The sequence below is a fragment of the Gadus macrocephalus genome, chromosome 4 (assembly GCF_031168955.1).
Source record: "Gadus macrocephalus chromosome 4, ASM3116895v1".
Lineage (NCBI taxonomy): Eukaryota > Metazoa > Chordata > Actinopteri > Gadiformes > Gadidae > Gadus > Gadus macrocephalus.
In genome coordinates, this window is record NC_082385.1 from 32,763,792 (window position 1) to 32,783,189 (window position 19,398).

General features: G+C 45.4%; 2 protein-coding genes across 2 annotated transcripts in view; both read left to right on the forward strand.

The window, feature by feature from the left end:
• Window positions 1–19,398, forward strand: part of LOC132455344 (protein NLRC5-like) — a 227,474-nt gene that overhangs the window by 196,732 nt on the left and 11,344 nt on the right. The window lies entirely within an intron of this gene.
• The window catches only part of LOC132455346 (NACHT, LRR and PYD domains-containing protein 5-like), a 132,662-nt gene that overhangs the window by 83,373 nt on the left and 29,891 nt on the right, over window positions 1–19,398 (forward strand). The window contains exon 12 of the mRNA XM_060049158.1: window positions 5,994–6,107. Coding sequence (XP_059905141.1) covers window positions 5,994–6,107 — 114 coding nt within the window. The remainder of the gene's footprint in view (window positions 1–5,993; window positions 6,108–19,398) is intronic.

The following is a 19,398-nucleotide window of genomic DNA, read 5'->3' on the forward strand; positions in this document are numbered from 1 at the left end:
CGTGGGGAGCCACTAGGGGGCGGTGAATCCACCTCGGTGGGGTTCACCTTCTGACCAAGGTGTGTGAAGTGGCAACCTATTTGCACCTCTTGCAGGACGTTTCAGTCCTCGTGTTTCCCGTAAGGAAATAAGCACCAAAAAAGTAGTCCAAGAAGGAAACGAGGCTGATGGAAAAGGAAGAAAGCAGCGATTTATCCTCAGAACATAGTGAACAAACATTGAACCAATAATAAACGTTTCCAAGTAAAATACTGGGTCACCACATAGTAATTGACAGGAAGAAATCACTTGTTTGTATTTAAATGACGGTTATCTACGGTCAGAAAGCCGTTGCTCCCGTCATGCTCTGAGAACTCAATTAACTCAGTCAACTCAACAACTCAATCAATTTATGGTCGAAGGGCAAATTAAGACGCAATAAAACTTCATCTATTGGATAGACACAAATCAGATGGAGCAAAATATCCGTTGTGCTTAATTATTGTGAATTAAAGCAAAATAGAAATTAACAAATTGTAAATAATAGTGTGTGTTTGTGTGGTGGAGGTGTTTGGAATGGTTGAAGAGCCTTTTGTGCTCAACCCACACACACACACACACACACGCACACACACACACACACACACACCAACCAGCGAGCAGAAGACCCAACACAACTAAATGAAGAGCAGACTGTATCGCTATAATGAAAGGTTCCTTCAAGGTGGGTTTGTTAAAGCGTGTTCATCCCTTCACCACCGAGTGTTGGTGTTACCACCCCAACTCGTTCAGGGGGAAAAAGGGAAGTAACACACACACAACCCGGTGGATTGGGGTTGTAATTACAGTATTTATTATAACTCAACAAAGGAATAGAATAACAATCATCAGAAATGGGCCGCTAGGTGCTGTGAAAGCAAAGAAACAAATATAACCAAAAGAGAACTCCTTCAAATAAAATGGAGCTACCTGTCTAATAACTAAATACGAACGGTCCTAACACAAACCCTAACTGGCTACTCTAGCATAACGAAAACAGAAATACAAATGATCAGCACCCCCTAAACCTAGTGTGGCTAAACAGTGACAAACCTAAATGAGAGTGCAAATGAACAACATCAGTACAGAGGGATTCTTCTTACCCTGGCCCAAATCTGGGAACACACAAACGTAACCTCTTGCTCTCAAACGAATGCGACTACGCGCCTAGATTCCCTACAGGTGTCTGCCCCGCTTGCAGGGCGCATCAGGCTTTTATACGCCTCCACGGCGCCGTCGCTCTCTGGTTGGTTCCGGGGACGGAGGGACCCGCCCACTTGAGCTGCTCTGGGGAAAAACAGGAGGGGTAGCGCACGCAGAGGGAGGGGAGACAATGCGGTCGGCTGACGGCCGTAACAGTTGGAGAATCCGTTGTGACATCAGCTCCATGGACTAGAACGGCCTTTTAGGACGGGGACCGGGATTCAGAAGGAGGAACTCCAGGGGGAGATGAGAGGACTCCTCGTCTCAACGACCAGAACACGACTTCAGTCCGTCACCAGAGAACCACGGAGCACACCCCAACGTTCCCCTCCAGGCATGGTGACGCCTCAGCCACAGCCCCTCCACCCCCTCAGCTGGAGGGGCACAGCTCCAGGTCATAAAGGGTCTTCGTCGGGGCCAGTCCAAGGTGGTTCTGATCTGAGGGAGCCATCTCCCAGGTCCAGCTGGCCCCGCCCATCACTGTTCAGCCTGAGAGAGGCTTCCATCTCGGGGGTTGGAGTGAACACCGTCCACAGAGAGCTTCACCTGGTCCAGCAGAGTCCTGGTCAGCCTGTTGCTGATGGAGGGTCCTGCTCCTCAAGAGCCTCCACCCTCCACTGGGGGGTCTCCTGAACCCATGACCTCCTCCTCACCTCCTCCCCAGAGTCCTCAGGCTAAAGCGGCGCGCTCTGTGAAGGCTTCTCCTTCAGGAGACCGCTGGACTACAAAGACATGACCTCAGAGACGTTGAATCACCCGGGGACCCCTTCTGGAGTCCCCCTGCGTAACCCCTCCCCAGTGTGGGGCGCCACTGAAGAACGTTGTTCATCACTGACCTCTCTGGAGGCCCTGAAGGTCGTGCTCTGTTCTGGGTGTCCTGGAGGAGAGCTGGGCGTGGCTGGTGTGGTGGTGTTGGCCTGAGGACGAGTGTGTGTGTGTGTGTGTGTGTGTGTGTGTGTGTGTGTGTGTGTGTGTGTGTGTGTGTGTGTGTGTGTGTTCCACCTGTCATGGGTTAAACAGCTAAAATAATAATAATAGTAAGAGTCCTATCAGTTGATGGTCTATACTAATATATAAACCTGTCATTTGTCCAGGCGTGCAGCAGCTGGATGGAGAGGCTGGGTTCTGAGGCTTGCAGCCCCAGGATGGAGCAGAGACCGAGGCTGGAGACCAGAGGCCCGCAGCACCGGACCAGAGGGTAACATCACCTCCTTGACTCAAACGCTAGAAACCCTCATTTTCTTTATAGGTCTGCTGACCAGTTATTGTAGAAAGGTGTTTATCTTCAGATTTGAGCTGTGTGCTTAAGCTGGGACCTGACGTCATTCATACTGGGGTTATGGAGGAGTCCTATGAGCCATTTGTTACTAGTGCTGCTACGACCGTAATGGACGCATGGAAAACGTCACTTTGTAGACTCATTGACAAATGAACCTCATACGCAGATGGTGTGAGGTGTTGCGTCCCCATGGTGATTTACCGGCCGCTGGGATCCAACCGTGCTTGTAACCAGAGCAGGAATCCATGGCTGAAGGGAGCTGATGAAGGAGCTGATGAGGGAGCTGATGAAGGAGCTGATGAAGGAGCTGATGGAAGGAGCTGATGAAGGAGCCGATGAAGGAGCCGATGAAGGAGCCGATGAAAGAGCCGATGAAGGAGCCGATGAAGGAGCCGATGAAAGAGCCGATGAAGGAGCCGATGGAGGAGCCGATGGAGGAGCCGATGAAGGAGCCGATGGAGGAGCCGATGGAGGAGCTGATGGAGGAGCCGATGAAGGAGCCGATGAAGGAGCTGATGAAGGAGCTGATGGAGGCCCTGCCTGGTGGAGGGTTTTCGTCGTGGGGCAGATGGAGCCACACTCTGAGGTGATCAACACTCTCACTGCCACCTCCAGTAGAGTAGCGCTACTGCGACCATCAGCTACCGCAGTTGATTACACCAGACAAACTCTGTCTGTTTTTAACTGGTTGGAGCCAGACCTCTGCTGTTTGTTACAGAACAGGACTCTGTGGATCTCTCTCTCTCTCTCTCTCTCTCTCTCTCTCTCTCCCTCTCTCTCTCTCTCTCTCTCTCTCTCTCTCTCTCTCTCTCTCTCTCTCTCTCTCTCTCTCTCTCTCTCTCTCTCTCTCTCTCTCTCTCTCTCTCCTCTCTCTCTCTCTCTCTCTCTCTCCTCTCTCTCTCTCTCTCTCTCTCTCTCTCTCTCTCACACACACACACACACATTCTCTTTCGCAATAACAAAGGCTGTTTCTAAACAGCAGTCATGTGACGGTTGGTCCCATTATTCACTTCTTTCCAGGGGTGGTTTTACTTATGTGTGTGTGTGCGAGCTTGCCAGGGCTGGACTGCCCACCGGGCGCAATGCCCGGTGGGCTGGCAGGCCTTTTTGGGCCGTCGAGGTTTACTTGAGGTTCTTTATTTTTTATGGACCCGGCCCAGCCCAGCCATGTCACACAGCCGAGGGCAGAGGTCCGCTCCTTCCCTCTCGGTCGTGCGGGCTGTCAACTTAAAACTTTGGCCCAGGCCATAACTCATTATGATTGGTTCTGGGCTGGCCCTGGCCCTATCACACACACAGCAGAGGGCCGAGGTCCCGCCCCTTGGGCCTCAGCTGTCAATCAGTCACGTCACTAACTGACAGGAAAATGGAGAAGAAACGCAAAGGAGGCGCGGAGAATCTCTCTCTCTCTCTCTCTCTCTCTCTCTCTCTCTCTCTCTCTCTCTCTCTCTCTCTCTCTCTCTCTCTCTCTCTCATATACTTTAGGGTGCCACTTTGACTTACTGTGTTATAATTTGTTGTGTTTTAGTTAGTGTAGGCCTTAATGAAATAATACATATATTTTGTAGTCTTCCTGTTGTTCTGTGTTCTTGCATTTTTTGCTGATTGTGAGACGGTTCAAACTGTACATATTATATAATATACTATACTATACTGTATATTATATATAATTTTTTAACATGGTTACTCTCTTCCATGTAGGCTACTGCGCTTTATTTTAATTGTTGAAACAGCACAATATGCGGATATATCCTCTGGTATGTTGTGTGCCTCCGCATGTCGAATAAATAATCATAGTGGGCTGCCATGGCCAAAATGCCAGGGCCATTTTTTGGTCCCAGTCCAGCCCTGGGGCTTGCGTGCGTGCGTGTGTGCGTGTGCATGTGTGCGTGTGCGTGTGCGTGTGTGTGTGTGTGTGTGTGTGCGTGCGTGCGCGTAGTTTCGTTTCCCCCGAAAACACGTGAGGCGCGGCTCCTTGACTTCCTCATCTAACTGTCCGTCGCAGCGAGCAGCCCTTCCTCCGCTTTTTAAACCTTTCACCTGATTAACTTGATTCATAAACACTTTAACCTCAGTTTTTCCCTTTACATTTACACTTTTACAACTTCATACCGTATGGACGCATTTTAATCCCGGAGTTGATAAGGTAAGGTAGGGCGACAGTTGACATATTGTCTGTGGGTTGTTGGAATATAATGATCAACCCGTTTACTACCGTTTAATATTGTCTTTAGGTGACTGGTATATAATAATGATCAACCAGTGTACTACCGTTTATATTGTCTGTAGGTTACTGGTATATAATAATGATCAACCAGTTTACTACCGTTTGTCTTTAGGTTACTGGTATATAATAATGATCAACCAGTTTACTACCGTTTATATTGTCTTTAGGTTACTGGTATATAATAATGAGTTTACTGTAGAGAATACAACGTTAGTTCATGTTTCACTACTTTTCTGACCCGTGTGGTAAATTGAACACTGCGTTCAATATTCAAGTGATTCGTTTGTCTTGATGCTACTCCAATTTAAAAGAAGGACGTGACGGAAGTCCTTTGAATGTGCTGATATGTCAGTTAAATATGTATGCGTAGTGACTGGGGATTTACAGTTTAATAGAGCTCGTAAGTACGCCACTTCCGGTAGACCCTGTCGTGGGGTTCATATTTATGATCCATGACGTGACGTCCATAATGCTTTAGTGTGACGCAGTCACAATGATCTTCTCAGTTCAGAAGGAGTTGTGTTTGTATCCAGGTCTCCAGTCTTCTATGGATGAGGAGAGAGAGGATGGGGATGGGGGTCCTACCTCTAAGACCGCTCTATCTGGGGAACATGGCCGCCGGAGCAAAGCTAAGAGGTAGGAAGAGGATCTCTGTCTTTGATTGTTGTCCATCTCAGAGCTCAGCAGTGATGACTCCATCATTAGTCTGAGTAACAGCTGTGTGTGTGTGTGTGTTGTGTTGAAGCCCAGAGCAGCAGCAGAGAGCAGACTCCCCTGGACCCAGCTGTGTCTCCATGAAGAGTGACCGGTCTATGGATCTACCTCCTGAGCTTAAAGATGGACGCCCCTCCAGAGAGGAGAGGTAGGAGTTTCAAACAGACGATGAAAACAGACCGGTTTGTTGTTATAAGACTCTACTGATACTGAGAAAACAATAGTGTGTGTGTGTGTGTGTGTGTGTGTGTGTGTGTGTGTGTGTGTGTGTGTGTGTGTGTGTGTGTGTGTGTGTGTGTGTGTGTGTGTGTGTGTGTGTGTGTGTGTGTTGAAGCCCAGAACAGCACTTACAACATGTAAGTGCTTAAATGCCATAATAACTTTTTCTGCCCCCCCACCCCCCCCCCCCCCCCCTTAAATTTCCATTTCAATAAACTGAGAAAGATTATTGAAATCAAAAGTCATGAGAAAGTAGTTGAGTAGTCCTGCAATAAATGATCATTGAAACGACATCCACAAATCCTAACTTCCAAATGTTTTTTTGTTTTTCAGAAGGAGGCAGCAGAGAGCAGACTCCCCTGGACCCAGCTGTGTCTCCATGAAGAGTGACCGGTCTATGCATATACCTCCTGACCTTAAAGATGGACGCCCCTCCAGAGAGGAGAGGTAGGAGTTTCAAACAGATGATGAAAACAGACCGGTTTGTTGTTATCAGACTACTGATACTGATGTTTACAGGTCAGGAAAGAACAATAGAGTGTGTGTGTGTGTGTGTGTGTGTGTGTGTGTGTGTGTGTGTGTGTGTGTGTGTGTGTGTGTGTGTGTGTGTGTGTGTGTGTGTGTGTGTGTGTGTGTGTGTGTGTGTGTGTGTGTGTGTGTGTTGAAGCCCAGAACAGCACTTACAACATGTAAGTGCTTAAATGCCATAATAACTTTTTCTGCCCCCCACCCCCCCCCCCCCCCCTTAAATTTCCATTTCAATAAACTGAGAAAGATTATTGAAATCAAAAGTCATGAGAAAGTAGTTGAGTAGTCCTGCAATAAATGATCATTGAAACGACATCCACAAATCCTAACTTCCAGATGGTTCTTTTTTTTCAGAAGGAGGCAGGAGAGAGCAGACTCCCCTGGACCCAGCTGTGTCTCCATGAAGAGTGACTGGTCTATGGATCTACCTTATGAGCTTAAAGATGGACGCCCCTCCAGAGAGGAGAGGTAGGAGTTTCAAACAGACGATGAAAACAGACCGGTTTGTTGTTATCAGACTACTGATACTGATGTTTACAGGAAAGAACAATGGATTGTTTGTATGTGTGTGTGTGTGTGTGTGTGTGTGTGTGTGTGTGTGTGTGTGTGTGTGTGTGTGTGTGTGTGTGTGTGTGTGTGTGTGTGTGTGTGTGTGTGTGTGTGTGTGTGTTCTCCACAGACACCAGGAGGGGTCAAAGGTTACCAGTGCTCAGTCTGTACAGCAGCATCAAACAGAGCTGGAGATGAACCAGGAGGAACTGGCCGACACACTGTGGGGCGGTAAGAGACTATTACTTTGAAGACAGAGGAGACTATTATTTTGAAGGGCAGAAGAGACTCTTACTTTGAAGACAGGTGTTTCGGTAGCTTGTCCTACCTTCTTTAAAGACGCCGCGCGAGCCCAGGCGAGGGGGTATTTCATACGCACGATCCAGTTCAATCAAACATAATCTAATTACAACGAAAATAGGATCTCTTTTCCTTCTAACTATAACAAAAAATGTATTTTCCAAAGTGTACGCGGGTTTCAGTGTAAATGCAAACGAAAAGGTTATATTCCAGCGTGTATTTTTGTACATAATTCACATAGGCAATTCTTATTCGTGTTCGTGTTCGTATTCTAGTTTGTATTTGTGGTCAAAAAGATTCTCCCGACCGTGGCTGGTGTTTTCCTAATGCGGTCCCCTAACTGGCCTCACATCCTGTCTACCTACATTGAGTTCCAGGAGGCATCTCAAACCAACATAAACAGGGCCAGCAGGGGGAGGTCATTTCAATAAAGTAAAACTAAGAATAAATTGGCCCTAACAACAAGAGAAATTTTAATTTTAGAAAAACAATATGATACTCTTATTTGTTATTTTCAGACTAATTGACTTTTAACTTCAATGTGGAGATATCTTTCCTCTCGGGGGTTAAATGGTTTGATCCAGATACAGTATAGGCTTATTGTGGTGTTATCAGGTCAAATGGTTTGATCCAGATATGTAGGGTTATTGTGGGGGTACCAGGTTAAATGGTTTAGTCCAGATATGAAGGGTTATTGTGGGGGTACCAGGTTAAATGGTTTAGTCCAGATATGAAGGGTTATTGTGGGGGTATCAGGTTAAATGGTTTAGTCCAGATATGAAGGGTTATTGTGGGGGTATCAGGTTAAATGGTTTAGTCCAGATATGAAGGGTTATTGTGGGGGTATCAGGTTAAATGGTTTAGTCCAGATATGAAGGGTTATTGTGGGGGTATCAGGTTAAATGGTTTAGTCCAGATATGTAGGGTTATTGTGGGGGTATCAGGTTAAATGGTTTAGTCCAGATCAGTGTTTCCGCTAGAAAACACTGATCCCCCTCCCTCACCCCCCCCTTCCCGGTCATGTGAACGGGAAGGTTTCATTTTACCGGTCAAATTGGAAAAAAATCGGTCGGATATTGTCTGTGTTTATTGCATTTAAAAAAATTGGTAGGCACTAGGCAGGCTATATAAAGAAGAAGAAGAGGTGTGTGATCATAAATTGATTCACCATGGTCGTTAAATACCGGTACTCCGCAAAGCTTGCCGCCGGCTTTCATTAGCTTGCCGCCGTTTAGTTCATAAACCTACGGTAGTCTATAGCGATCAATTTGAGCGAGTGCACGAAATGTACCAACTTATTTATTTTATCACACAGGCTACACTACAATCAAAACCCTCATTGTTTTACATGAATTGGCTCAACAAATGACCACTGTAGCATATTTAAACACAATTCAAATGAACACATTCAAAAGTATTTCTGCTCAATTGAAAAGGTTGAATCTCCTCGTGACTGAATGTTTGTATACAGCGCGCATGCTGTATGCGCTCAGGGTTGATGCGCTCCACTTTTTTCTGTGGAGAACCAGCGCCTCCAATATTCTGCATAAAACGAAACCGGATCGTTTTCGCCCGTTTCGGCTCCGTGTGGACGGGGCCTTATTTCCAATCGGTCATTCTGACCGGAGACATTTAGAATTTTCGGTCCTCCTCATTTTTTTCCGGTCAAGGACCGGTAATTACCGGACAACGGGAACTCTGGTCCAGATATGAAGGGTTATTGTGGGGGTATCATGTTAAATGGTTTGAGGGGGAGAGGAGGGGAGGGGAGAGGAGGAGGAGGAGAGAGGAGGAGGAGAGGGGAGGGGAGGAGAGAGAGGAGAGGAGAGGAGAGGAGAGGAGAGGAGAGGAGGAGGAAAGGAGAGAGGGGAGGAGGGGAGGAGAGAGGAGGAGGAGAGAGGAGGAGGAGAGGGGAGGGGAGGAGAGAGGAGGAGAGGAGAGGAGAGAGAGGAGGAGGAAAGGAGAGAGGGGAGGAGGGGAGGAGAGGAGAGGGGAGGGGGAGGAGAGGAGAGGAGAGGAGAGGGGAGGAGAGGGGAGAGGAGAGGAGAGGGGAGAGGAGAGGAGAGGAGAGGGGAGGGGAGGAGGGGAGGAGAGGAGAGGGGAGGGGAAGGGCTCGATGCCTACCGGTCTGCTCGCACAGCGAAATGACATCACCCTTCGCTGCATGTCACTTTGAAAAACTTTGTGTGTGTGTGTGTGTCTTAAGACAATGGCGGAGCCATTGCGTGTGTGTCTAAGCCGCGTTTACATGGACACTTCTGATCCAATTCAATTTCTAATCGGAATAGATCTATTCCTATCATGCAATCTGGATGTACTGTATGTATGGCATTTACGAAAGTGGTAAGCGTACTTCCGTATGTCTCTCACGCACAACCTTTATGTTGGTCTGGACTTACATGATATATGTAAGGGATACATTATATTATGCATTATCCTGCTTATTACACGGCACCTTGTCAAAACAAAACAATGTCTTCACACGGTGTGTCTTTTTAGAATTACCATTCGTAGTGTTGACTGGCAGAGAAATAGTCTGCCAAAGATGTAGACGTCTTAGCAACCGGACACGCTTGATAAGTTACCGGACGACTTGCAGAGTGATGAGAAAAACGTGAATCAGGCAAAAAATCCACTTTCCTTGACAGCGGTCTAGTTCGGTGTGCATAATAGTTGTCAGATCCGTCAATTCTACCACCACCTACAAGGAGGTGCCAGTGAAGCCTGTATCCAGTAACGGTTGTAACAGGCTGGTGAGGAGACTCGCTCAGCCCCTAACTACCTTGCATCAGACGCCTACCCCTCTTACCTCGGTGCACCACCCCTGGGCATAACCCGTAGCCAGGGATGGGGCGTGCCGATCGCATCTGCTATGATAGCTCTCCTCCGTGCACTTGGTGAATTTGCTGAGATTGTTTTAAGAGTTTGGAAATGACGAACTCCCGGGATACGTTTGATTTCTTTGTACTAGGTAACCTCTTAGATCCACGATGCCTATACTAGAACAGTTGGTTCGTTCACTGAAGCTCTAACCTACACTCCTCCGTAGCAGGTCCTTGGAATGATTGAAAAGGAATGGTTTGAATATAGCTTTATTTGCAGGTTTAATATCTGGGACATTGCAGCAAGAGGTGAAGGCCATGGAAAAGTATGATAATACATATAATGTAGTGACTAGTAAAATGCCGTCAGTGACACTTCTAAATAAGTGATATAAAGTACATCTGGAACACATCTTGGTGGGTTTGTCTATAAATCTGATTTAATCTATAATAATTTAGATGCATGGCTTTTTCACCTCTCTACACTACGTCTAACACTTCCCTCAGCTGCGTGAAGAAAGGAGAGAGGGAGACTTAATCTCTCCTCATGTCCGTTGCTCCCTTGGGGAAACGAGTGGCCCCTGCACTGATACGGGTTGTTCCCGCGTCATCAGGGGGAGAGCCACCCTGGTATGGGTTGCTCCCGCGTCATCAGAGGGAGAGCCACGCTGGTATGGGTTGCTCCCGCGTCATCAGAGGGAGAGCCACGCTGGTATGGGTTGCTCCGGTGTCATCAGAGGGAGAGCCACCCTGGTATGGGTTGCTCCCGCGTCATCAGAGGGAGAGCCACGCTGGTATGGGTTGCTCCGTGGCTCTCCATCAGAGGGAGAGCCACGCTGGTATGGGTTGCTCCCGCGTCATCAGAGGGAGAGCCACGCTGGTATGGGTTGCTCTGGCGTCATCAGAGGGAGAGCCACGCTGGTATGGGTTGCTCCGTGGCTCTCCATCAGAGGGAGAGCCACCCTGGTATGGGTTGCTCCCGTGTCATCAGAGGGAGAGCCACGCTGGTATGGGTTGCTCCGGTGTCGGCCGAGGGAGAGAGAGGGGTTCTCTATCTCTCCTCGGGAAACGAATCGAATGGTCCCACAGCCAGTAGCCTTCATAGCCCCCTTGGGCTATGGGAGAGATCTCCCCTTGTGCCGGGAGGGTAAGGCTGTAGGTATCTGTAATTTTTCTAAGTCCGAAAGTCTGTTGATCGCAAAGGGCCCAGGGCCGCCCTGCATGGAGCCCCCGTCGGGTTGATCTCTCGTTGGCTCTGCGTTTTCCAGCCCCTTTTTATCTAGAAGTTTAACCTCTGTAACCTCCCCTTTCTCTTATGCAGCTGGCCTGCATCAGGTCACTGTGACCTTGTTATTTTTCCAACTCGCCATGGAAGGAATACTCTCAGGCACGTACTCTCAGGCACGTACTCTGCCTTCAGATTGTTCTTACTTGTTCCACAGATTATACTAATAAGTAAATTACACCATATAATGATAAACAATACACCAATACAACACCTCATAAGTGTAAGATCATAAAATGTCAAACAATACAACATGCCATAAGTGTAGGACAACATAATTTTACCAACAAGTGCTTTCATCTTTTTAAGTGCTTCCTTCCATACTCGATTATGTCAAAACAAACTAAATAATAAATAGATAAATCTTAGAATGAATGAGAGATATAAAAGAAAAAGATAGATTCATGATGATACTTAGAACAAAGAAAATGATTGTTATATGATGATACTAAAACATGATATATGATATGATGATGCTAAAACATGATGTATGATTTTATGATGTTTAACTGATATGATATGAGTAAACCTAACATCAGTAAATCCATGCCTCTTTAACATCCTTCAGCCCCTGCTGGTAAACCCCCACGTCTCCCTAGGCCTTGGTAGTTCCCCAACAGCCCCCATGCCCCCCCAGCCCTTATCCGCCCACAGACATCTCTACCTCCGCCCTGTCTCCTGGACTCCAAGAAATCGACCTTACTTGACCTAGTACAGACGGACCAATTGCTAACTACTACAGCTGCTGATGCCATCTCTCTCAGTTATAAAGTAGCCGCACCCACCCCGAACCAATCGGAATGAGTGTATACATGTCGATTATAGCGGACTACACCACCTCTTCTATTCCGCATGGAATTCTATTCCGATCAGAGAATTGTATTCCAGTTGAGGCGTATATATGAAAAAATGTTATACCGATTGAGCTTTTCTTCCACTTCTAATCGATCAGGGGCCGTATTCACAAAGCATTTTATCTTACCGCTAGGAGTGCTCCTTACTCGCGCTAAAACATTTTATGTAGGAGTTTTTTCTTAAAAGTTATTCACAAAGCCGCTGAGACCTACTCTTACTAAGGATAAATCACAAAGAGTGAACTAAGAGTGACGCGCCGTTGCTATGGATTACGTCAATACTCGTGCACGAGTTTAGAAGCAGTCAGTTCGGTGATTGGTTGTTCAGACGAGCCCACCGAATCACCGAAAAACAAGGAAATAGCCTAGGCTAGAAATGAATTCCTATTAAGTAGTTATAGTGCAGTTAGCAGAATACACGCATGATAACAATTTTGTGCAGACCACGATAATGACGTTGGAGCCTGCACTTCAAGAGAGAGAGAAAGCAAACAATAAAAATACGTAAAATTTAAAAGAAAATAAATGTTATGAACTACACAAGTGTTGACTGATTTGTGCCAAGGTGTTTACCTAAAATGTGTTTTCAAAGTGATCCCTAAATGCCGGTCCACACAGCCAAATTCATTGTCATGTTGATCGCCATCATCATCATCATCATCATCGTCGTCTGGCTGTGGAATGTTCCTCCGCTTGCAGAGGTTGTGTAGAATGGCACATACAGTAATGACTGTGCTTGCCCTCTCTGGGGTGAGGCGTATTTCGCCGTGGAGGACATGAACCGACGTTTCATCTGCCCAATTCCTCTCCACAACATTTTGTGTATGTTTGTGTGCTCTAGCACAGTGGTTCTCAAACTTTTTACCATGAGTACCACCTTAGAAATGATTTGGCTCTCCAAGTACCACCGGAATTAAAATAAAGTGCGTAGGCCTATAACTAGTCTACATAGAGTTTACACAGAAGGCATTAATATTAATAATACGATTTATTATTCACATAACTTTACTTGACTGAAGCAACCAACTGTCTATAACTCATGTATTGAATATAAACACTTGCAACGGGATAATACTAACAATTGAACAACTGCTTCAATAGGGCTACCCAGCAAATGGGGATATCATCTGGCATATAACATACCAGTCAATCTAGTGAGGTTATTAACAAGTATACTGCATTAAAGCATTCACAGCACTGAATATTAATTTTAACAACTGCAGTCAACCAATCATGTGAGGTAAATTGTACTGCATCAAAACATTCAAAGAATTGAACATGATTATTTAAATACTGGAGTCAAACAATCCTGTTATAAGCAGTCATGCACAGCAAAGAGAGAAATTGTGTGTACTGCGAAAACACTAATCGAACTATCATGAGTAAGAACAATTGTATCATAGAAAAACAAAGTATTCAGTATTAAAAAATACTGCAGTAAGTGCCATAAGGTCAGAATATAAACTATGTTTTGGTTTGATGGAGAATGTACTCAGGCACACATTGAAAATTAGGCCTATCATGCTTAGTGAGAGGGGTACATGTCTGGGTCGATTGAGGTGAGCTTTAGCCTCAGACTTGGTTCAGTATCCAACCTGCTTCCAGCACACGAGATGAGGGGGGATGGCATCCCCTTTGGAATTAAAATGATCAAAATCATCCCCCTTCTGAAACAGCCATCCCCCCTTCCCATCCCCTGTTATTTTATCAATTAATGTGGAAATAGGCTATTACCGCTATTTCATTATAGCGGTTTCCTTTTTCAATTCGGCGCAAGCAACGTTACTTTTCCCAGGGACAGATTTGACAGCGATACTGCATTCTCGGGCAGCATGCTATTGCGCAAGCACGCAGGCGTACTTGCGTAATAGTGCCTTCACAAGCTCTCATTCCACACCGTACGAAACAGACACTGGTAGCGTGAAGCAGTCTCTGCATCTCAGACATCGCTTCCGCAGGCAACTCTGTCCCCTTTTCTCCCTTTAATTCCAACCCGTGAGCAACGCTAGTCTCCCTTCTCTTCCGAATGCATTTTTGAAAAAAAAGAATACGTTTTTAAAATCCTTAAATGTGATGCATGCCTCCGAATCGTGTGATGCGTCCGATCAGCTGCGTTTTTGGGGATAAAATAAGAGCGATGACATGACAGTAGTCATCGCTCTTATTTTATCCCCAAAAATATATAATAATAATAATAATAATAATAATAATTATCACACCGTTGGTCTCCCACCATATGCGCTGTCATCAGCACAAATGATCTGTCCCTAAAAGTTCAAATCCACCTTCCCCCCTGGCTTTTTTTTACAACTCGACCACTGCCTGCTTCTATATTTAGTCTTAATGACGACGAGGGAAGAGAAGCCTTTCTCGCACAAGTACGTGGTCGCAAATGGAATGAGAAAGCGCACAGCCTCTGAAAGCGCAGGATATTCGCTGCGTCGCTGCATCCAAAAGTCGAGAAATGTCTGGCCTTTGAAGGCAGACTTCAACGTCTCGTCACAGGACGATTTTGCACCATTTTTGCTTCCCCTACTCATTGTCACAGCAGTTAGTCAATGCAGGTTTAAGATCATTGCATATGATGGGTACATGCAAAAAAAAAATTTAACGGTTGCTTCAACTTTAAAAAAATGCTTAAAAGATTCGTTCATACTCTGCGTACCACTAGAGGGTGCTCGCGTACCAGCAGTGGTACGCGTACCACAGATTGAGAACGGCTGCTCTAGCATATATGGAAGAAATCAGTAAACAATAATAAATATGGATTCAACAAATAAAAGGCGTAAAAGAGCCAATACGATGTGTTTTACACGTAGGACTAAGCGTAATATGCGTAATCACTTACATGTTATAGGCTACTTTAACTGTGCTCCCGGTTGTGGATTGAGGTAGGGTGTCTAGAGCCACGTCTTGCATGGATAGTCACTAAGGCTGTAACGATACACAAATTCACGATTCGGTTTGTATCACGATTTTTGACCCACGGTTCGATACATCCCACGATTCTTTTAAATTTAAAAAGCATTTTATTTAAACAACACTTAAATACCAATTATCTTAATGTAACATTTAATAACAAATAATTTGGAACACTGAACAGATTTGAACCGAAAGAATACTATTAAAGTATAGCTAAATTAATAAAGAAATAACCAAAGATTGCAGTTGGAGGATGCTTTTTGCTGGTAGGCATAATAGGGCCCCTTTAACTGTTTGGTTGGTTTATTCAAATATCCTTATTAGCGCTTCTTATTAGGCTATGTAGCTTAAATAATGACATAATCAGGCCGTATAGAATGCAACATGTTTAATAGCCTAACTTTCAATAGACGAGGAAAAACATGAACGTCGCAATAACGAGGCATAGTGTTACGAGTAGCATATGTGTGAGCGGGAGAATGGCAGTGTGCGTATGCGTGTGTGAGTGACGTCAGCGAGTGAGTGGACGAGCGAGGAGAGCGAGAGGTAGCGCGTGTGTCTAGTGAAGAAGCGAACGAGTCCGGTAGAATAAAGTACCCATCCTGTCAATAATCGGTGGCCGCTTCATTCCGAACTATAAGCAGACAAACTGCCAGTCAAATCACACAAAACAATAGAGACAGGATCACACAGGCAATTTTTTTCGCGCTTGGCCCACTCTGGATAAATGTCGTTCATATCGCATATGAGGACTTCGACGGCTGTGGAGAAATGCAATCCTCCGTAGCCACGGAGAGCTGTGATCACAGAGAGGGCATCTCGTCACATATTTACGGCATCGATAGGAGGGGGCGCTGTCAGCAGACTATTATTTAGACAAATTACTAGCAAATTTCAATCAGACAATTTGACTGAAGAGTTAGAAAGGGCATATCGCGCTTCTGCCTTCTCACACCGCGAGACAGTTTCGTGGCTTTGAGTATCGCGATTTTCGGTTTGATACGCGTATCGTTACAGCCCTAATAGTCACTGTCTCCCAGCAAGTGACACCCAACTGGTACATCTCAAAAAGCTGCCTCAGACCGCTCTCCATTAAAATGCGCGAATCATGGGTAGCTGAAGATCCAGGCCACTTTGCAACAACATCCATGTTAAAATTTGCATCAAAAACAACCTGCGTGTTGATGGAATGCACTTTCTTCCTATTGACGAACACGTCCTCGTCTTTTGATGGCGCAATTCTTTTTATGTGCGTCCCGTCAATAGCACCGACCACACCGGGCATACCTGCAATTGCCATGAAGTTGGCTTTGATCCTGTGTAATTGTTGAATGTCCAAAGGAAAGTTTATGGCACGGCTGACTGATGGTTGCGATATTTTTAAATCGTCGGCGTTGCAAAGTTGCATTTCCCCTGTTGCTAAATAACGTAGTGTGGCCAAACATTTTATTTCGGGACTAATCGGATTATTCCTGTTAGTCGGGGATGTTATTGCATTGCGATTAACTCCACAACAAGTTGAATACCCTAACATTTCGTCTCGCAGGCATTTACGATTCTTTGTGAATAGGTCTTACTGAGTTAGGAGTCCTCTTGAGGACTTTTAAGCTCTCCTAGACTTAGGTGATACTTTTAGGCCTAAAATACTTTGTGAATTGCTCTTAGTGAAAAAAGTTAGGAGTCCTAAATTTAAGAGTGACACGCCCATTATTTTTAGGAGTTACTCCTAAATTCGCCAGTTAGGACCTACTTTTAGCCCTAAAATCCTTTGTGAATACGGCCCCAGAAGTGTCCATGTAAACGCGGCTATGTGGCGGAGCTATTGCGTGTGTGTGTGTGTGTGTGTTTGTGTGCCTGAACGTCCTCACGCTCTGGCGTCAACGGAACTCAATTAGAGCAACTGAAAAGTATGAGGTTAAGAAACTCAAACTGTTATTCTGAAAAAAGTACAAAAGCTATCAAAATTTCGTTTTGATATTATTGAAGATACAAGTGTAGATTTGTTCAATGGTTTGACTGAAGGTAAACGGTTGAAAATTGATTTAGTTACAGGTTGACCAGACGGCTTCAATGAAACCAACTGAAAGTAGTAGAAAGGAGTAGATGCATTCAGCGTTACATGAAACGGTGATATTGACGACGATCAGATCGACTATCGACGACCTCTAGGGGGCGCAATCGGATGATGAAAGCTTGTAGACAATCGCCCAACCCTAATCTGTACCGTGCACACCTTGCTAGTAATGAAGCCACTAAATATCATAAAGTTGATCATTTAACAGGAAATATTGACCTGGTTCCACTGATGTCACCATCCACCAACTGATGTCTTCTGTTTTTCTTCCTCATTTAGAATCTGCTGCTGTCGAGTGCCAACCTAAACTCAAGTCTCGTTTGAAGAAGAAGTTATGGAGTTTGGATGAGGGAATCACACAAAGAGAGCAAAGACCTCTGAATGAGATCTACACAGAGCTCTTCATCACAGAGAGAGGCAGTGGAGAGGTCAACCAGGAACATGAAGTCAGACTGATTGAAACAGCTTCCAGGAAACCAGCCATGAAGGAAGCACCAATCAGATGTGTGGACATCTTTAAACCCTTACCGGGACGAGATAAACCAGATAAATCAATCAGGACAATAATGACAACTGGAGTGGCCGGCATTGGTAAAACCGTCTTAACACAAAAGTTCACTCTGGACTGGGCTGAAGGCAAAGCCAACCGTGACATAAACTTCACATTTCTCCTCACTTTCAGAGAGCTGAATATACTGAAAAAGAAAGAGTTTAGCTTGGTGGGACTTGTTCATCACTTCTTTATTGAGACCAAAGAAGCAGAAATCTGCAGATTCCACAGGTACCAAGTTGTCTTCATCTTAGATGGTCTGGATGAGTGTCGACTTCCTCTGGAATTCCAGAAAAACCCGATCTGGAATGATGTCACAAAGTCCACCTCGGTGGACGTGCTGCTGACAAACCTCATCAGGGGCGACCTGCTTCCCTCCGCTCGTATATGGATAACCACACGTCCTGCGGCAGCCAATAAGATCCCTGCTGAGTGTGTTGACAGGGTGACAGAGGTGAGGGGGTTCACCGACTCACAGAAGGAGGAGTACTTCAGGAAGAGATTCAATGACGAGGCGCTGGCCAACACAATCATCTCCCACATCAAGAAATCACGAAGCCTCCACATCATGTGTCACATCCCAGTCTTCTGTTGGATCACTGCTACAGTTCTGGAGGACATCTTAAAAACATCCAAGAGAGGAGAAGAGATGCCCAAGACCGTGACTCAGATGTACAGCCACTTCCTGAGGGTTCAGTCCATACAGGTGGACAGGAAGTACCATGGGAGATCTGAAAAAGATCCACACTGGAGTTCAGAGAGCAGAGAGATCATCGTTTCTTTGGGAAAACTGGCTTTTAACCAGCTGGAGAAAGGCAACCTAATCTTCTACGAGGAAGACCTGGCAGACTGTGGCATCGACATCAAAGAAGCCTCAGTGTACTCAGGAGTGTTCACCCAGATCTTCAAAGAGGAGTGTGGGCTGTACCAGGCCAGGGTGTTCTGCTTTGTCCATCTGAGCCTCCAGGAGTTTCTGGCTGCCCTTTATATCTTTCTGTCCTTCATCAACGATGGTATCAATCTGCTCTCAGAAGAACCACTCACCTCTGGGGAAGATAAACTCCTCCTCCTCTACCAGAGGGCTGTGGACAAGGCCTTACAGAGTGAGAACGGACAACTGGACTTGTTCCTCCGCTTCCTCCTGGGCCTCTCTCTGGAGACCAATCAGATTGTCCTACGAGGTCTGCTGGGACAGAGAAGAAGTACCTCACAGACCAATACAAAAACAGTGTCTTACATCAAGAAGAAGATAGATGGAGATCTCTCTCCAGAGAGAAGCATCAACCTGTTCCACTGTCTGAATGAGCTGAACGACCGTTCTCTAGTGAAGGAGATCGAACAGTCCCTGACATCAGGAAGTCTCTCCAGAGATCTCTCTCCTGCTCAACTGTCAGCTCTGGCCTTCATCCTACTGACATCAGAAGAGGAGCTGGACGTGTTTGACCTGAAGAAATACTCTGCTTCAGAGAGTGGTCTTCTGAGGCTGCTGCCAGTGGTCAAAGCCTCTAAAACGTCTCTGTAGGTTCACTATAAACATGTATCACAATACTCCCAACACATTATACCTTATAGTAGAATATAAAAGTTATGATGACATAGAAAACATCTTTCGAGGTTATCTTATACCATGTATCTCAATATGCACAACGTTATATCGTGTAACAAGGTTGAAAAGTCAAACTCAAAAACGATTTATTATGAATTAAGAAATAAGGAAAGAAAAATGAATATTGTTTAATAATATTTAAATACAGCTGTATTTAAATATGTAGCTATATATATAAATAGGTATCGATACTGATAGATTCATAAATATACGTTTATTATTAATAAAAAGTAACCCATTATTTTAAA